This window comes from Amphiura filiformis, chromosome 5, assembly GCF_039555335.1.
Source record: "Amphiura filiformis chromosome 5, Afil_fr2py, whole genome shotgun sequence".
NCBI lineage: Eukaryota > Metazoa > Echinodermata > Ophiuroidea > Amphilepidida > Amphiuridae > Amphiura > Amphiura filiformis.
In genome coordinates, this window is record NC_092632.1 from 52,834,971 (window position 1) to 52,855,786 (window position 20,816).

General features: G+C 36.6%; 2 protein-coding genes across 2 annotated transcripts; both read left to right on the top strand.

The window, feature by feature from the left end:
• The first annotated feature begins 6,175 nt into the window (after positions 1-6,175).
• On the top strand, positions 6,176-9,675 carry LOC140153352 (palmitoyltransferase ZDHHC22-like). Its single transcript, XM_072176082.1, has 2 exons — positions 6,176-9,405; positions 9,500-9,675. The coding sequence occupies exon 1, from the start codon at positions 6,292-6,294 to the stop codon at positions 7,183-7,185; it is 894 nt and encodes a 297-aa protein (XP_072032183.1). The 5' UTR covers positions 6,176-6,291; the 3' UTR covers positions 7,186-9,405; positions 9,500-9,675.
• Positions 9,676-15,765: 6,090 nt separating this feature from the next.
• On the top strand, positions 15,766-19,802 carry LOC140153353 (palmitoyltransferase ZDHHC22-like). The gene is made up of 2 exons (XM_072176083.1): positions 15,766-15,814; positions 18,442-19,802. Exon 2 carries the CDS (start codon positions 18,555-18,557, stop codon positions 19,524-19,526), a length of 972 nt encoding a protein of 323 aa, XP_072032184.1. The 5' UTR covers positions 15,766-15,814; positions 18,442-18,554; the 3' UTR covers positions 19,527-19,802.
• The last annotated feature ends 1,014 nt before the right edge of the window (positions 19,803-20,816 follow it).

A 20,816-nucleotide genomic window follows, 5' to 3' on the forward strand; every position in this document is an offset into this window, starting at 1 on the left:
TCCTCTTTTATGACATTTTTCAGTAAAAAAAAAAAAAAAAAGCCTATTCCCAAAATTTCAGTTGATTCCGATATTGCGTTTGCGAGTTATGCATGATTATGTGTATTACACTGCTCCATAGACAATGCGTTGTAATTTCACGATATCTTTGCTAAACGAATTAATCTGCAAGAAATATTTTGTACATAAACATTATGTAGCCAGAGGTTTCCAGTGATATAAAAATCTGAACTTTTTTTGAGAAAAGTGGGGGGATGAGCCTGTGGATCACGAAATGCCCCTTTAATATCTTTGATGGAATGTGACTGGAATTCCATACTTTTTGCGGAGATTGGGTCTGGAATTCCAGATATTTTTTCCAAAAAAAAGTATGCCCTCTATAGTAGTTCCATGGAATGCACCTGGAATTCCATATGTTTTTGCGGAGATTGGGTACGGAATTCCAGATACTTTTTCCAAAACAAATTTGGAATTCCAGATTTTTTTTAAAAAAAACCATTTGCCCTCTATAGGGGGGGGTCCTTTATTATCTGGAATAGCCCATTATCCGATTATGTCTTCGGATTGGTACATATTTTATGGCTATAAAGCTGAAATTGTTTAAGATGCTAGTATACTTCAATAAAAATTATCCAATCCCACAAATGAATAAGCTAGATAAAATTTCAATAATTTCGATTTCGTAAGACATTTAATACATTCAGTTTAGTACTAGGGACTAAAAGTTGATAACCAAGGTATCTTTACTAATTTTGACCTGCTGAATCCAAAAGAGGGGATAAGCAAGTGTTATTTTGAGTATATGTCCCTCAAAATGACCCCCGGAAATGACCCCATAAGCTCCCATAGGGTTATACAGGAGTCAAAAATTAAACATGCTCCGCACTCATTAGCTTATCAAATTATCTGTCTGGTCGTGAGGATCACAAAAATATAAATTTTAGGAGTGCACGATATGTGGTTGTGGAGTTATGCCAAAAAGGGTCGAAGGTCAATTTGTAAAGTTGTAAATGGTCAAAAATTAAAGTTGCTCCGATTTTCATAAAACTTTAGCTGTGAGAAAAAGATGTATAGTTAATATGTTACGCGGCAAAAAGTTATAGGTCTATTATACAGCCTGAAAGTCGACCACTTTCGATAAAAATCTTTCAGCCTGAACAAGAGCGTGAAAATGACACCGAATGGCCCAAAAACGGGCTGAAAATAAAAGAAATTACGTAGACTACAAAAAAGCCTAAATTTAGGCAAAAGACTGACAACTTGCATCCCTGTTTATGATAGGTTCTAATGACAATTGTCCTGTTCATGTTAAATCGGTTTATCAGTTCTACCCAAGTAGCTCCGAGTAACTGCACATTACAAATAGTGGAAGCCTATCTTTTTCTCACTGCCTAAAGCTAAACAAACAATTTGGTACAAGTTTCATGAAAATCTTTGATCAAAATAGGGCATTTTTGATATTTGACCTTTATTCCTATAACACAAGAATTGCACATCGGAGATACTTCTTCTGAAGCCTATTAATAAGATGAATACAATTAGATGCTTTTGTCCACATTTGCCCAATTTTGAAATTTGACCCCTGCATTAGCAGCCATTTTATGCAAATTACATTTATTTTTTGATATGTTGATCAGGTGTTTAAAGTCACTATTGCAAGCAAAAACATTGGTCTTCCAACTTTGTCTAGCTCAACCGTAAATTGACTCTAAAGCTGAGCATGTTATTCACCCAAACTCATATTTACACCAGCCAACATCTTTCATAATACACACATTTCCTTTTTAAAGACATTTCTTGTTTGGTTTTGAGTTTATTTCACTCAATGTAAATGCAACTGGACAACTTGAGATTAGATTGTATACCATGGAAATGTTTCCATTTACTATTACCATTAAAAATTTAATATTTTTTTAAATTGAAACTTATTTTACATTTGATAGCTTAGAGCAGAAAACGGACAACTTCATGTGCTGCTTTTTCAGTGCACAAAAGAATTAACTGCTGAGGCTAAACAAAGGTTAACTCCTTCATCCTCCAAGCAACCAACACGGTTGGCCTTTTTGTGCTCCAACCAGTTGTAATTGTGATTTTGATATTAGTATCATATTATGAAAAATCATGTGTATTCAATTTTTCCTACAAATATCAATACCAGTAGACCTGAAAAGAAATTGGAAGTGGTATACAGGATATAGCTTTTGCTCAAATTCTATAAATGTAAAAATTGTTCATGTTTTAACTTAACCTGGGGATCTTTTTGTTATGTCAAGCAATTTAAATAATTTCTTTCATGAATTTATTTTGTACACAATGTGTGATGTTCAAGCCAAACTGTGGAAGAAATTGGCCCATTACATTGCACAAAAGCTTGCAACTATTAACTTTCCACAATCTACAGTCTTTCCTTTCATTAGTTGTTCCTCTTTGTGAATTTGGTTCCCTGAGAGCTCAGTCTCATTTACCAAATTACAAGCAATCATCTTATTTTTTTTCACGTTCATGTGGTGAAAAAATAACATAAGCACCACTACTCCTATAAGTAAAAGGTAACAACTTTCATCTTCATCAAGATTTCCCATTGTTGGTTTCTAGTTTAGGTTTTTCGTATTTCTATAAGGCTAAATTTCATCTTCACACAATTTGACCATGTTCCTGGGAAAGAATCACATTAAATTCACACATTTCCTTTTTAAAGACATTTCTTGTTTGGTTTGAATTCACATTAAATTCTCAAAATCAATGTTGGGATTTTTAAAAGCTAATAATTAACGTGCACCATGTAGGCATGTACACTCATAATGAAACAAATCACATACAGATACAACATGTACAATGTGATGCAGCACCGAATCATTTAACAGTTCAAAAAATGGAAAATACTTCTTTTTCTCTACTATGGGGGATGTATGTAAGTAAACAATTTCTCTAAAGCTGCAGTGCCATAACTGGATTGCATCTTTCCAGGAACTCCATCGATATTAGGAGGGCAAATCAACCAATCATTTCCTGAATGATGGAATGCTGTTAACTTCTTGAGAGACATTGCATTTACTGGTAAATACTTGAAACAGTTATTCCTTATGTTAAGTTCTTCAAGTGCAGCAAGATTACCTATTTCAGGTGGAAGTGTTAAAAGTAAATTATGGTCCACTGCAAGGTGTAACAAGCTTTGACTTACTGGTCCAGCAAACACTGCTCCCGGTATATCTCTAAGTAGATTGTTTGACAGAATCAGTACCTGTAATTTGGACAACTCGCCTACTTCTTGAGGCAAATAAATAATCTTGTTATTTGCCAAATTCAGTTCTGTAAGATCTTTCAATTGGCAGCATGACGGTGAGATGGATATCAAGTTATTAAAGCTACAATCAAGAGTTACTAACTTGCGAAGATTTTCAAAAACAGTAGCTGGCAATTCATCCATGTAATTTCTTGAAATATCTAAAGTTTCAAGAAGTGTTAATTTGAAAACAGCTTCAGGGAATTCACCAACAAAATGGCAGTTGCTCAAATACAGGTGTTTCAAGGAGTGTGGCACACTTTCAAAAAGTTCAGCGCAATGTAGAAACTTTGTGTTACTCAGCATTAACAGCTGGGAAGTTCTTGCTTCTTTAACCTTCAGATGAATTTCAGCTTCTCTACTCCTCACAGTTTCATTGCTTGCTTTCTTCTGTTGTTGTCTTGAGCTTGGTAGACTCTGTAGTTTACCAGAGGAACTGCCTGTGCCTGTGGCATGCATAGTGCTGGCCTTGAAATACAAACAAATTAATCAAATGATAATTACCAGATTGTTAACCATAGATGGATAGTGATCCTTCACTATCTGTGTGTTAACCTAATGATCATAAACATGTATACATGTATAACTCTTTAAAGGCGGGTGGTCCGGTTTATTCAATTTCAGGCCAGAAACAATCTGTTTCAAATTTTCCAAATTTGTTTCCAAAATTTCTGGTGATATCACTAGTTGGGGTGTGGACAGTCTCAATCCATGCCTGTTACTGAGCCTCAGCTAAATATACCCATCAAAAATCTGCATGCCCCCCCCCCCCAAAAAAAAATCCATCTCAGTGTGTGAATTTGCCAATAGGTCTATGGTCTATAAATTGAACCCTCATTTTCTAAAAATGTTGAACCAAATGTCTTACGCTTAGGGCTTCATTTTGAACAGTTTTCCAACTTCTCAGGGGACGCATATCCATCTCAGACTCCCCAAATCCCACCCTCCAAAAAAGTCCCAGAGAGGAATGTACTCACCGAGAGAAGCAGCCCACCTTGTTGTGCCAATTTGATTATAGGCAGACTACATTGTCAATACATTTGTGTAAAATTGTGGCACCCAAAAGACACATGAACAAACCACAAAATCCTAAAAATTCACCTTGCCACAATACCATACGAGTTAATTAACATTCAAACAATTTTAATAAAACTTTATGCAAAAATGTTGGCTTCAATTGGGGCTTCATTTTTGCACATCCCCGCAAATCAAATTACAACAATTTTTTAACAAATCCACCCACCAGGCCCGGTGCTGCGTTGCTGAGCTCATGAGCTGCGCCTAGCCTGAGGGGCCTGAGGCTGAGCCCATAGTATCATAGCTTTCTCCACTCCGGCCGTACCTGAGTTCCTCTATACCTTCTCCACTCTGTCCCAATAAAGTCGGAGTTATAAGTCTGAGCAACCTCAGTCTAGGTACTGACCATGCTGACTGAGTAGTATCATGACGTGTGTTTGAATGCCTAGATGAACTGACGCCACGGTACAGACATGTCATAGATTAGATACGCCATTAAATGCGCATAGACCTTTGACCGCGAAGTTGGTGAAGTACAGCATGTCTGGCAATGCCGACTCAACCAGAACCAGATTAGCCTTTGCATCGGGGCCTGAGATTGGAATTCCAGTTTCCTTTCTCACGAAGTAAGGGCTAAGAGTAAAATTGTACAATTGTGTTTGTGAGTGGCCTTCTCTCTTTTCTCTTTTTCCTAGCTATTTTCTTCCATTTCTTGCTTTGTTTATCAAAGCTATAGACTAGGCCAGCATGCATATATGAGGATTATTAGCCTACACTGGCTATCCAGGCTTGTGCATTTGTATGAGCTTGGAACGGTCCATGGTTTTCCATGGATTAGCATGTGTTCCTCACGGACCAACCTGGGTAAACAAACAAACAAACAAACAGAACCAGATATCATATATAGTGATAGTCATAGTAATTATAGTGGGAATTCCAATTGAATGAACGCAGCTTTTAATAGCGTGACGAATTTTTGCGTACACTACGTGATGTACGCCAGCGTGTGCGACTGTGCGTGAGTAACGCGAAAGTGAATCCAACCATGCAAACGCACTCATGATTGGTTAGCATTGTATCCAAGGTCGTGCGTTCGCGTTGTAGTTTGAAATACGCGATATACGATCGCGGTTGGATCGAGTGCAGCTGTTGAAAGCTGCGTTCATTCAATTGGAATTCTTACTATAGTAGCCTTACCATTCTCACTCAGCTCCGTACGAAGTTTGGAGAATATCAGTCTGAGCAGCCTCAGATTAGTAGTCACCGCACATCGTCACAATCATCTCATGAACTGGAACAGAACCAGGCATAAAAATCCCCATAATTCATGATAATTGCATGATTGAAGGCAACAAAACTGGTCCAGGAAAAACGAAATACCAGCAGCCGCCGCCTGCACACGAGCTCTCTGTAAAATTTACAGTTGATTTTACACACCGTTTTTTATTTTAATTTACAGCATTTAATAATGTTTTTCTAATTCAAATAATTATTTAATACTTGTAATTGTTTTTAAAAAATTAAAAAAATACACTTTACAATTTCTAATTTGATTAAAGTCTTTCAAAAATATAATACGTAGTGAACGAGGATAATTGATTGATCGGTCATGTTCGGGGGAGGTCTACTAATTTGTAAGTGGGCTAGATTTGTGTCTAGATAAAACTGTAAAACTGGTGTAAAATCATATAAAAGTTGAATCTTTACGGTTTGCATCGTTATAATTTTGTCGCTTGTTAGTGAAATCAAGATATTTGGAATACCGATATAAAATAATTCACCTGAGCTCCATATTTATACATGATACGTCTCATTATACGATGCATCCCCCGAAAACGATACATGCTGTCTGTTGCTAAGCGGAAGCAGTTATGATTTTCACATCAACAGTGCAGTGGTCGAGAATAAGCTTACTGAATGTTAGCACAATCCTTAAGTTTCTACTTAAAATTACATTTTCTCTGCGCGATTAACAGGAGCTACAACAAATAATGATGGAGGCACTAAAAGAAAGAGTGAAATCAACAATTTGGAAACTAAAACAACCTGGTGTAAAGCGAACCCTACTCTTGGCCAACATTGGTGGAGTTGCATACACCTGGCTGACAAGCATCGTCGTGACAGTTCTTACCTTATTTGTTACCTTGCCCACATTGTACGAAGATAATCCCGCTGCCTTACGTTTCCAACGAGTCCTGTTTACTTTCATAATTGTTAGTATGATGGTAAACTACATTTTGAGTATCTTCAAGAACAGTTACTTTGACGCAAAAATGACAAATGCCAACACTGCAGAATCTGCATCAAAAGGCTGGGCCTACTGTACTCCTTGTCAGCAATACATACCACCACGCTGCCATCATTGTATAGTATGTGAACAGTGTGTTTTGAAACGAGATTCCCATTGCTTTTTCACTGGCCAGTGTGTTGGCCACCGCAATCAAAGATACTTCGTGGTTTTTCTCTTCTATGCAGCCGTTGCTGCCTTTTATGCTGTTTTGGGGCTCGAATCTTTCATCAGCTTGCATGTTGGCTCTTTCTTTTCTTCAAATATTGTCTACTATATCTACCCAATTGCAACATTTATGTGGATGGCAGGGAGTTTACCTGGTTTTGTGTATTTATCACTCACCATTTTCTACATGTGCATTACCATTGTAGGCGGTTGCACCTTCCTTTTTTGTATGCATTTCTATCATGCTCTAAATGGACAAACGTCTCATGAAGCAACTACAGGGGTCACAAAATACCGTCACACCTCCCTAAAGAATCTCCATGATGTATTTGGATCTTTCTGGATCCTAAACTTTCTTCTACCGATGCCTTTTGCTCAACCAAGTGATGGAATAACATGGAGTCAATGCAAAGAACTTAAAGGCTACTAATAGTACTAGTACAACAAAACTACAAACTATGTATCCTATTTTTTCATTGCAATGGTGCCAAGTAGTACTGCAGCATTAAAATGTTATCATTATTGTGTACTTCAGAAATAATGACTTTGCCGGTGCTTGGATTAATTACCGGTACACGATTGTGGTACTCAACTTTATGTACAGGGTGCCCAGCCCACCACACCGACAGGGAACTGGTGAAACTTCAAAGGTCACCAAGATGAGCCACTCCAGACCCATTTTTAAATTAGGACAACTTAATTGTAATAATTATTATATGTACCTGACCGTCATATAATGTGACGCGATCAAGCAAAATCATTCGGAACTCAAAAATATTAAATTTTCAGTTTCTTGTAGGATAGTAACAAAAGTTTACAAAGCTGCATTTTGCAGAAAACACCATTGAAATTGAACGACCAGTTCCAAATATATTCTGAGCAATTAAAAGAGTTTCAAGAGGAGACAAAAGGAAAATCAATATTTCTGAATTCTGATTGATTTTGCTTTATCGCATCACTAATAATTATGTCTCAGTCTCATCTCAAGTTGAGAGTAACGCCATATTGGATTTCCAATTTGGGTATGGCAGATGCATTGTGCGTTTACAGTGTATGGACAAATTTTCCTCCTTTATGCCCCGCGGGATTAGGGTAACACACAATTTGAATCGGCCAACAACGAAATCCATTGATGTTACACTCAACTTGAGAGGAGACAGACAATTCATGTACAGTACATGTGATCATTGTTTGATTACCAGAAAAAAGTTACTTGCATTTGTGCTGGTGCAGGTAACAATACATAGAAAATCTAACTACACAAAGTGATAGTAACTTGCACACAATTTAACTAATAAAATATGAAGTTTGTGCCATGAAACTAATCATCTTTTTTACAGATGAAAAGTAAAAATTGGTGTCATTTCATAAGGGATATTTATGTTACTTCTTTGAAATAAAGAGACACGTTATACATGTATGTTTCTGATTCCAACTGTGTAATTTACAACTAAAATTCTACATGCACTTGTGCAGGTACATTTGAAAAGTTACCTGCACAGAATCAAAGTCACCTGCATGTGTGCAGGTGGTAAATCGAACACTGTATTACCGTACCTAAAAATGTCTGTTAAAGCAAAAAAAAAATCTTAAGGATGGTGTTAAGTTCTGTTAATGTTAACTTAGGCACTGAATGTATGTAGAAATGGAACAATTTTTTTTTAAAGACAATCATTAAAATTATACGGGTGCACTGCACACCAGTAAATAGCCCCCATTGACTTTGTGTACAAACAGGGTCCGGGAAAACATCATTTTCTTGACTCCAAATCGACTCAATTTTTCAAAACTTATCTTTTCTGCAAGTCGAGGGTCAGATGAAGACATCTATTGTAGAAATTATAATAATGTAAAGAGTCCAGCATTTTTTCCCAGATCACTCTATAGCCCATACAGCGTATGCCACCTCACAAATAGCTTGGTGTTTCTGAAATGTAACACATTTTGAAAGTTTAGCCAAATCGTCATTAAAAATCAGATCCTGCTCATTTTTCACAGACAATCTATTTCCCAGGCCTAAATGAGGATTAAATATGAATCAGGGCCTAATAGTTGGGGTTTAAGCCTTTTCTAATGTATTTAAGGGGGTACTACACCCCTGTGGTAAATTTGTGACTATTTTGGCATTTTTCTCAAAAACTAATACTACACTAGTAACAAAAGTTATGTATATTATAATTATTGGGGCAAGGAATCCAATTACTACACTGAAATTTCAGTGAATCAAGACAAGCGGTTCAGTAAATATGATAGGAAATGAGGTACATCCTAGCGGTACCTCATTTTCTATCACAAGTGTCGAACCACTTGTCTTGGGTCACTGAAATTCCAGTGTAGTAATTGGATTCCTTGCCCCTATATACCGGTACATAATAACTTTTGTTACCAGGGTGTTATTAGTTTTTGAGAAAAATGCAAAAATAGTCACAAATTTATTGAGGGGTGTAGTATCCCCTTAATTAAGTAGTTTTGCGTGTTTCTACTTGTATTTACTGGTGTGCAGTAAAATATTTGTTCAGTACGGTCCCGGGGGGGTACTCAAGTTTGGTTTTGGTAGGGACGTGCCGCTGAGATTTTGGAAGTAGACCCATAAATATACCAATTTTTCAAGAAATTTGGACCATTGGTATACCAAAAGTCAAAATTTTCGGCCGAATTTACCCAAAATTTTCTTAGTTTTTACTAAGGCTCTGAGTGAGTCCCGGGAATTCGAGTCCCGCCCGATAATCCTATGACCCGGGCAGGAAATTCCCTGCCCGGGTACCTAGAAAACTACAATGTAGACCTAAATGCTAGGATCATGGTTGACCTAAAAAAAAAATTGAATTTTGCACATTGTTTTGTGTTTTTAATCTGAAAATTGATACATAGTTTTCATGTCATACTCTATTAATGATATCAAAATGCATTGAATTTGAATGCATTTTGATATCATTAATAGAGTATGACATGAAAACTATGTATCAATTTTCAGATTGACACAAAACAATGTGCAAAATTCAATTATTTTTTTTTTAGGTCAATCATGATCCTAGCATTTAGGTCTAGGTCCAGAGACACTACAAAACCGAAAAAAAACTTTGAAAAAAAAAATTTACAAAAAAAAAATGTTCGAAAAAAAGTTCGGGTACCCGGGAGCCGAATTTCCCGAAAATGAGAGCCTTAGTTTTTACAGATTTTCCCAAAATTTGGGGAAAATTTTGGCTAGATTAAGGAAAAATTGGGCTGTTTTCCGAAAATTTTGAAAAAAGGACCCATTCATACATGTATACCAAAATAGGCTTTGAAAAAGGGGTCATTGATATACCAGAAGGCTGAAAATGCTACCCATGTTTGCGGCACGACCCTGTATGGTCATTTGTACTGATGAGTACCCCCGGAGTACCGGTATGTCATTTTATTGTTGAAATTTTCACCAAATTGCTGAAATTCATGAGTTTCAACTATTAATCTAAATTTGTTGAAATGGTGCATAGATATCTTCGGTTTTTGAAGAAAATATGCAGAAAAAATACAGCAGTAACAAAAGCCTGTTAAATTAGGCTACAGTACGAAATATTTTGTTTTTTAAAATAACATTACTTCAAGATTTGTAGCTACATTTGTATTTTGCTTGACTGAAAAATTGAATTTGATATCTACGCATAAAAACTAGGATATTGTGTGTGGAATTAACAAGCATCATTCTGCACTGTATAATTTTTGCCAAATAAATATCTTTTAAATCAATGTTCCCATTCAATAAAGATTTATGACAATCTTCAAATCATGGCTGCAAAGTGTGTCATTTATATTTCTAATCTAAATAATGTTTTGATACCTTTTAATTTTAAAGACAAATCTACATGTACAGTGTGAGTGTTATGTTAAGGTGGTACGAAAGGCAAAATCAAGTTGCTCTGATTGCGAATAAAATAGACTTGTTGCAGAGAGATATGCAAAATAATCTTAATTCTAAAATTTGAGCCAAATCGGAGAAACGGTTTTTGAGATATTGCTGTTGAAAGATTCTTTGTATTCTATTGTTTTTGCCAATATATTGATGAAGTTAATGAGAAAATTGGCAAAATGTGCTCATTAATATTAATTTTTGCCAATATTTTCCCAATATTTTATGAATAAACCTTCATACTACTTTTACCTTTAAGAATTTTGACCTGAAACTTTGCCAATGTGTCTCTATGACCTAATAAACCTTTAACATGTGATTTTCCCGCCCATCTAATTTGCATATTTGCATAATTAATTAGCCTTAAGTATAATGCTAATTAATTATGCAAATATGCAAATTAGATGAGCGGGAAAATCACATGTTAATGTTTTAGGCCATAGAAACACATTGGCAAAGTTTTATGTCAAAATCATATAAAATAAAAGTAGTATGAAGGTTTATTCATAAGATATTGGTATAATATTGGCAAACATGAATATTCATTAGCACATTTTGCCAATTTTCCTCATTAACTTCATCAATATATTGGCAAAAACAATAGAATACAAAGAAACTAAAAACATGTATATATCTTGACAACCGTATGTGCGATTTCCTTCAAACAAAAACTATTTTGCTCAGTGTATTTAGCTTAACTTATTCAATCTATTCAAATGGTTCTAAATTCAGTTTCTATTTTCCAGAAACATCGTTTCGAACCCCCTTAAATGTAATCTATATGTATATGTAAGTAAGCTTATGTACAAGTTATTAAAAGTACAAAATATACAATCTTTGTCAATTGAATTATTGCATTCGGCTTGAAGTGTTATAGTATGTAGTGGTCTATAAGTTGTATAGATTGGGTGTATAAAGTAAAAGTAACTTATTATTCAATTGTGTATGTTGATCTTCTATATTAGACCTTGTGACACAATGTTCATGTTTGTAGACACCAAACAGTTGTATGTCAATTTAACTGTTTTAACACATTTTATGTTTTGATGTATCCAAGTGTGTGAAAATATTGAATCCAAAACATAATAATAATAAAATTGGATGCTATGTAAATGCCCAATATTTATTGATCTTACTATGACAGAGCTCGACCAATAACTATGGGCTCAGTCGATCCCAATTACATGTACATGTACATGTACGGTATTTCAAACTTGAATTGGGCCTTGGATTTTACTTAGTGTCAATGACAATTATCAGGTTATATTCTTATACAATACGTTGTAATTTGTATCATCAGGTATTCTGTGTTAGTGAGTTTCCACTCTATTTAAATCAACCATCCCTGCCTTTGCGTAATTTCCCCCAAGGCCCGCCCCACCCCACCACAACCACTCCTTGATTAGGCCATCCTAATTAAATCCTGTGTCTCAAAGGTTGTGAGAAATTGAAAACCTAATGCGGAATGCGGTGTTTTTTACTGTATTTTTTTTTAATATAAATTGTTTTTTATGTTTCAGTACAGTACAAGCATTTTGTGCAAAAAATATCCAATGTTGCAAATGTTGGAATAGCAGACAAAAAGTCACTGCTACAAACCATTATTCTTCTCTTTTATTATTTTCGTGTTCAAAGTTTGCAAAAAAATGAATTTCTTGATTTTCAAAGAGGACTATGTGCACGCTTTTACTAATGCGCGCGGCAGCTTTAAGACACATGATTTAATTAAGATGGCCTTACCTCACTCACTACAATGTACATCAAGGTAGTCAACCCTCACGCAAGGGGGGGGAGTGTCATGTCTGTGAAACACATTGTCAGCCCTCACGTAATGGGGGCGAGGGTCATGTCTTGAACACTTTTGACCAAAATCTTAAGCATGTCACTTAATATCAGGCCATGTAGACAGTGTGGGATTCAAAAACTATATGGGGGGGGTAGTGGGTTTTAATTTCTGGGAGTCCATAAATGTGCCTAAATTTTGCATTTTTGCTATTTTCTGTGCTTATGTTGCCACAGTGACACTGCACAGTGCATGTATGTAGATTGGCACATGGTTCTTCAAGTGGTCAGAAAACACAATGTTCAATAAATTTTGACCATCTTATTTTGCATAATATTTATGATGGGATTGGCCAAGGGTAACCAAGAGCAGCAAAGTCAATTTGTCATTATTTTTGTAACTTTAATTATTTAACAAAATATAGGTGTTGAATGGATATTACATTGATGAACCAATACAAAATCAGGAAATTTGGCAGAATTTATATTTAAGTTTGATGGGGGAGGGAGTTGAAAAACAGAATTTATTTTTAGGAATGTCAATAATGAAATGTGGACTCAGAATTGACTTTGCCACGCCTAATGGCTTGATTGGCTTCTCTTTGTCATTATAATTATTTACTTTACATACATGTATCGTGATATTGGTTGACCCAATACCTTATACCTGTGTAGACTAGAGATGCATACATATATGTATTGCATCATTTGTACATTGTATACGTTCATATACAGTTTGCAGTATTTTTGAACATTTTTAAAAATCTGACAATATTAAAAGTTATTGTCAATTTTTTGCATCTTTTACACTTTTTCTAATTTATTCATTTGTGAATGTTAAAGGAAATAAACTTTTTTGTAAGTTCTACAAAACTGTGTCAGTCTTGTGTCATTCTGAGACTAGTACTTAGTCTCAGAGCTATTAGGGATGCTGGGGACATGATGTAAGCTCTCCCACTGGGTGGGAATTGTTCCATACATTAAGTGCCACCCAGTTCTGCCACTGGGTGGGATTTGTTCCATACATGTATATCTTGTACTGTTGTACATGTACTATGGGTAAGTACCACCTTCGTTTGCAAGCTCATTTTCTGTTCTGGAGACCCCTTGTTTGGCATTATGAAGTTACAGTTTTGACTGAATTCAAGTAATAGTACCTACCTTACTTACTTACTCTTACTCTTACTCCGTCGACTCTTGCTGTCGGGCATCAATGATGGCTCGCCATAACCGCCTGTCCTGCATGCTGGTCTCAATTTCTGCAACTGTGTATCCCGTGTCTTGTTGAAGCAGGTCCACATACATGTAGGTCTTCTTGGGACGTCCTTTGGTTCGTTTTCCTTGGGTGGGCTTCCATGTAACCAGATCAGATGTAATCCTCCCTTTGGCTCTCTTACAGTGTCCCGCAAACCGTAGCCGTCTTGTGCTGATTTTTGAGGTCACAGGTGGAATGTCCCCATACAATTCCTTACTGGTCATATGCATTTTCCAGCTCACATTTAGTGCTGATCTTAACATTCTTGTATAGCAGCCATCCATTGCTTTGCCAATTTTCTTGGTAATGGTCCAGGTTTCACAACCATACAGCAGGACGCTTTCTACAGTAGCTTGGAATAGGTGTGTTTTGAGGTGTCTGGGTAGAGACGATTTCCAAATATTATTGAGCTTGTTACAAGCTTTCCATGCCATTGCCTTTCTTACTCTGATGTCTTGCTCAGTACCTACCCCTACCCCCAAATCAGCTTCAAATTTAAGCTCCAAGCACTTATTTCTAGGAAATCATTGCCCAAAAATGGCAAAATAAGTTAGGTCCCATTTTTTAGTTTGGGATATATGCCATTTTATGTCTTCTTTAGCGTAATATCTCATTTAATGCCATTAAATAGATGCACACCTATAGAGATTTCTGGACATTTTGTCCAGCCATGATTGTTGGAAATCCACACTTTTTCATTAAAGTGTCCAAAAGCAACAAAATCCAGCAAAAAATAGTCCAAAAGTAGAAACTTTTTGTTTGTTCCCTAACATCCCGCCGGCATGCCTAAGATAAGACAGAACACACAATTTAATTTATAATAGGGCCTGTAGGCCTACACTGCTAAAACCTGAGACCATACCCATAATGGTCTCGGGCTAAAACAAAGTGTCATTGCACTAGGAAAAAGTCGTGAAAATTAAAAACAAAACAAAAGGGTATTGAGCAAATCAACAAATTTTCTGAATGTAGCATTTTTATACTGCAAAACACCTCATTTGCGATCTCGTTGAGAAAAGTTAAAGCATTTCAGTGGTAAGGCGACGAAAAAATAAAACCCTGTTCTACGGGCCCGACCGACCCAGATTTTGAACAAATTGGGAAAAAATTTCCTGTACAAATGAATGCCGACCCAAATTTTGACAATTTCAGAAACAATTTTTTTTTGTATTTTCTCAAATTGCAAATTATTTTATATTTTGGTGATTTTTTTGGGTAATTTCCAAAAAAACGAAAAGAAAATAAAGGCCGACCGACCCTACTTGAAAGGTCCGTCCGCCCGTAGAACGGGTTTTCTTTTCTATTAGGGTCGGATTTCAAAAAGTCGCAGCAGCCAAAAGTGCAAAGCCAAAACACGCCAAACATTCATAACATAACTTTTTACTCACTGATAACTCGAACCTTATGGACGTACTCAACTCAAACTTGACGTTTGAAGTAGGTCTGTCGGTATAAAAAAAGTTGTTTTAGAATTATATTTTTGTTGTAAATTTGCCAATATAGCTACAATACAAAATTTGCTAGAGAATTTGAAAGTTTTTACATTAGTGGCATTTTGACAATCATAAAATTTGAGGGAAAAAAGGGATCATTCAAAGCAGGGTAGGCCTATCAGGTATCGGACTTTCAAAACAAAGGGGGTCGTCGGATATTTGCCTATCGATGATCATGGGGCCTAATTTAAAATAGCTCCCAATGACCACGGTGGAACATATCCGTACTCTAAATATAATTTTCCCAACAATATCAATTGGAATTATTGTTCACTGTGTGAACATAAAATATATTTAATTAATTGTAAAAAATGGTAATTCAATGAAAATTGAGGGGAAATCCCTAATATCGATTTCCCGATGCCTAAAATCAATAATGGTGCTAGTCTTTTTTCAGTCGCTATGCTGGTGGTAGGATTAATGTATAACGCGAACGCGATTAGAGCGTACGAACCGGCTGCGAATGAGACTACGCAACCTTTGACAGGTCGCGGTCGTGGTTAGTCATTGAGCTTCATTGTTTACATGCATGCATGCAGGGTTTTAATACATGCAGTGAATATATGGGTTACATGTATGATGCGCAAAGGGGCGCAAATGATGTGAAACTTCAATCTTGCATCTGTATCCATGGTATCTGGTTTGTATTAAGCTCAGCTCACGGAGCTATTATTTTCATTTTAATTACATGTAAATCGTGTATGTGTTTTATTGCAGCTCATGCATGCCCCCGGCCCCGTATGCCTTTCATGCAAACCGTCCATGGTCCATGAGCCCCCAAAATTATCATGTTTCCATTTGTAAATTTTTAAAGCCATATTAAATGTGTGATTTGCTCCACAGCAACGCCCTCATTTTTTTTCGAATTTCTACTTTTTGCACCATTGTATTAATGATGGCCATTTGGTGTACATAAATGCCCTGTGAAAGACTAAGCCTGAAGTGCTTATTTCACATTTATAATAAAACCGGGCATTGCCGGGTGCTGAATAAAAAATCGCCTGTGTGTGTATATTGAATTGGTGACGTAATGTATAAACTGTATGCACATTGCTATTCGTAGTACGTCTTGTTTGTACATCCCATCAGCTGCATGCTTGTAGCTTCGCCAATAATCATACGATTGGCGAGATTAAACACGCATTGTAGGCGCTGTATGTCGACTTGACGCATGCATAAAGTGCATACAAAAAATTATATCGCTATTCGACTTATACATCTTGTTTGAATCCCATCAGCTGCATGAAGCTCCTGATAATCATGATATTAAAAATAATAATCCGCGAGCTAAATACATGCATTGTAGGCACTGGAATAAAATACAAATTTTCTTTGTTGTACCTCATTTGTTTGGCTCAAAATTAAAAGGGAACAAAGCGATCAGTAGCTATCAGTGAAAACTAACATTTAAATAAGGCATCTATTTTTTTATGCAAATCACACATTATTGTTTTAGTTGTGCTAGTGTGCGATGCGTAATTCTTCTTTCCCCTGCACTTGACTTGTTCAAAGGCCAAGTAAAATAAACATTAGGCCTATGCCCTCGCCAATTTTTGGAGATTTTCAAATATTTTTGTTATTTTTTGTTCCCTTGCCTTAAATGTTTCTGATATGGTTGTGAACATTGTACAGAAGTTCTTGGTTATCATTTATAAACACATTGAAACACTTTCTTTTTTAATAGGGGTAGGGCTTTGGGGAAATATGATCAAAAATATCAAGGGCCTCCCCGTTTTTATGATAGTGTTGACAAAGCCTTCACAATTGCAATAAGGGCCTTCCTCACCAAATTTTGAGAAAGTTCGAACGATATACATAATGTTATTAAATTATTTTACTTGGCCTAATCATTCTCTAATTATGCAAAACGGCATGTGAGCTATCGGTGAGCAAATTTGTGGCTACAATTCTCGAGTAATAAGCTCAAAATCATTGAGTATGGCAAGTCGGAACCTTTAGGTCGTATAAACCAGTTTTGGTTATTTTGCTCAAATAATACAAACAAAGTGGGTAATGGTGAATCCAACGGACGAGGACACAAAACACATCAAGGATCAATAAATGATACAAGAGGATACCTTGAATAATAACAACAGGAAAGAAAAAAGCAAGGTTAAGGTACACCAACTTGATGTGGGGAAACAAGTAAAATGCAGACTAGACAATAATACAGTTTATTTCTGCACAGTATAAATACATGGATCTTATTGGAAATGAGTCAAGGAAGCTAGGTCACATGATGTATTGCACTTGCAGTTATTGCGATATGACAAAAATACACCTTGGAAACTGTTTTGGCCATTTCTCCCTCCTAGTTAAATCATGCACATGGGGATCCCCCCCCCCCCCACTCCGGCAAATTTTTGGGAACCATATTCGAAAACCTTTTGTGTCTAGATACATGATGCAAGCATATCAAGCAGGATATTTTTGTTGCAGATTTGAACGTTTCTGTAGTGCCTCATCAATACATCAAAAATTGGCCCCCACTCTACCTGCAAAAAATGGTTTAATCCCCATTTGGCTTGCCAAAAATGATTTCCCTCCCCTCCGATTACCAGGACCAGATTTCTATCAAACATACTCCTAGCTGCTGGACCAAGATACCCCTAGCAGGACCAGATTTCTATAAAACCACATCCGTAGCAGGACCAGATTACTATAATAATACACCCCTAACCAGCTACGTTTTTCCAGAAGTTTTGGTGAAAGTCCCCCCTATAAGACCAAGTGCACAAATTTGACAATTATTGTACTACAAATGACCTTTGAAAGTCAAAAAGTCACATTTTGTTCTATTTTTTTATCAAAAATTCCAAAATAAAATAACATGACATTTGTGGGCATGGAAGCAGAAAATTTTATACCCCTTATGAGACTAGAATAGGTGAATTTGATATCCCTAGCAGGACTAGAAGAGACGTTTGGAATATGATATCCCTAGAGAGTCATTTTTAGGATTTGAACCCCTAGTGGGAGGCTCAAGATTAGCTCTAGTCTGGCTTTTTTGGATCAAGCATGGGTAGCCGGTAAGAATCCAAGCACCCCCATCTAATATACCATATATCAAAGCCACCACTGCCAACCATAATCCTAACCCTAACAGCTTAATCCTAACCCTAATGCTTATCCCAAACCCTAATGGTGGCAGCAGTGATAATTAACTTTAGCCTCAAATCACTCCCTATGAGCAATGAGGCTGGCTAATAGTACTGTATTAAAAATAAAAACATCTTTTTTTCTTTTCATTTATCATTATATACACAGGTACGGGCCCGGACTGCACGGGCGAGTCATTCCTGCCATACTAAAAGTCTGTTGAGGTTCATTGTATGCATGATCAGAGCTGAGACTAACTGCAGCAGTCACCCAACCATGCCATGGGTCTTTTCCACATTTTTTCCATGAAGAATGCACCTTTTGTTCTCAAGGTAAAAGCAGTTTTCAACATTTTGGGAATTGCATATTTTACTGGAACAGTTTCTTCTGGGATTTTCATAGCTTTTTTCATATCTATCCCAAAGCTAGTAGAGGTGCACAACTTTTCCACCACAAAGCACTACTTAATAGCACTATTTCTTTGTATCAACATTGTTGGGAATTATTTGCTGACAGCACTCACAGACACAAGCACAGATACACTGCAAGCTACTACATGTAGGACTAGTCCATGTGGACATGTTCATCAAAAAGACCTGAAAGACAAACGATCAAGCAGAGGATCAAGACAATCTGCAAGTAGTGGTAAGAGAAGGATTAATCACAAAAGCTGGGACAAGAGCAAACTGAGACAAGGTGCATTGTCCAATACTAACACATTGACTAAGCCATGGAGAGCTTATGATTGTATACTGTGCAGAAGTTGTATTCTAAAACGTGATCACCACTGCTTCTTTGTTGGATCCTGCATAGGTTATCACAATCAGAAATATTTCATTCAATGTTGCGCATATCTGGCTTGTGGTTGTTGCTATTCAATCATACTGACATCTCTCTATTTACACACACGCTATGGAACACAATTTCAAGGAGCATGGACCTTCATCTATCTCTTACCCTTGACAGTGATTTCATGGCTTCAAGGGAGCACACCACTTGGGGAGATATGTCTTGTCTTATTTCTATACATAGCCCTTGTTGGAGGTGTAGTTGGCATTGGTTTTTGTTTATGGGAAAGCCACATAACATTCCTAGGTTTGACAACTTACGAAGCCATGCATGGGTTAACAGGTCCAAAGAAAGGTTCATTCAAAGATAATTTTTGTGACGTTTTTGGGAAATACTGGTACATAGGGATGTTAATACCAATACGATTACCTCAGTATGGTAATGGAACCTATGGTCAGTATTGAGACTGAATGAAGAGTTCAGTCACAAAACCAAATAACATATTTTCTTATTATAATAGCGGTGGATCATTTCGGGTGCAGAGAATCCACAGTCAGAGTTACTGCGCTCGTAAGCAAAATAACATATTTTCTTACTATATATATAGCGGTGGAGCATTTCTGCTCTCGGGCGCAGAGAATCCACGGTCGGAGTTACTGCGTTGGGAAGCAAAATAACAAATTTTCTTATTATAATAGTGGTGCAGCAGATTCTCTGCGCCAGCAATGATCCCCCGCTGCATATAACATACCTGCCAACATTGAAAACCTAGAAAACAGAGTACATGGCGAACGTAGGGCGCGAAGCGCCCGTAGTATCGCCTCTGACGGCGGGGGGTCCAGGGGCCCGCTTAAGGGCCCTTGGTGGGGTCCAGGGGCAAAGCCCCGGTGGGGGTTGAGGGGGCGAAGCCCCCCAAAGCTAGAGGGTTTCTACACTGTAAAAACCCTTATAAAGCCCCTTCACATTAGACACATTTTATAGAAACACAACAAGGTGAAAATGAAGCCCTAGGCTTTTATACACTTTGAGGAGGGATTTATACTCCATATCTAGCAACAATTTCAACACATATTTGATGACTACAACCTTTGAAAAACATGTGAAAAAAACCATTCTGGGACCTGTTTTTATAAGTTTGAAAAATATGCTTCCTTCACACAGAAAATGTGCTTTTAAAAATGCAGTTTCCTATACTTTTGTACATAACGATCATTCGTTGAAGCGATTTTTTGGCTTTATAACAAGGCCTACGTGACTGATAGGACATTGATATGATGCACAATACAAAGGTGAAAATTTAAAAAAAAATCAATTTTTTCTTAATTTTTTCAAAGTTTTTGGCAACTTGAGAACCTCTAGACCTATTCTGAAGATTGCATTTGAGGAGGGATTTATACTCCATATCTGGCAACAATTTCAACACATATTTGATGACTGCAACCTTTGAAAAAATGTGAAAAAACATTCTGGGACTTGTTTTTACAAGTTTGAAAAATATGCTTCCTTCACATAGAAAATGTGCTTTTAAAATGCAGTTTCCTATACTTTTGTACATAACGATCATTCGTTGAAGCGATTTTTGGCTTTATAAAAGGGCCTACGTGACTGATAGGACACTGATATGATGCACAATACAAAGTTAAAAATTCAGAAAAAAAAAACATTTAACAAAAAACATGTCAAAGTTTTTGTTGACTTTGGAGAAACACTAGACGTATTCTGAAGTGCTAGGATCATTCACAGATGATTTGAAA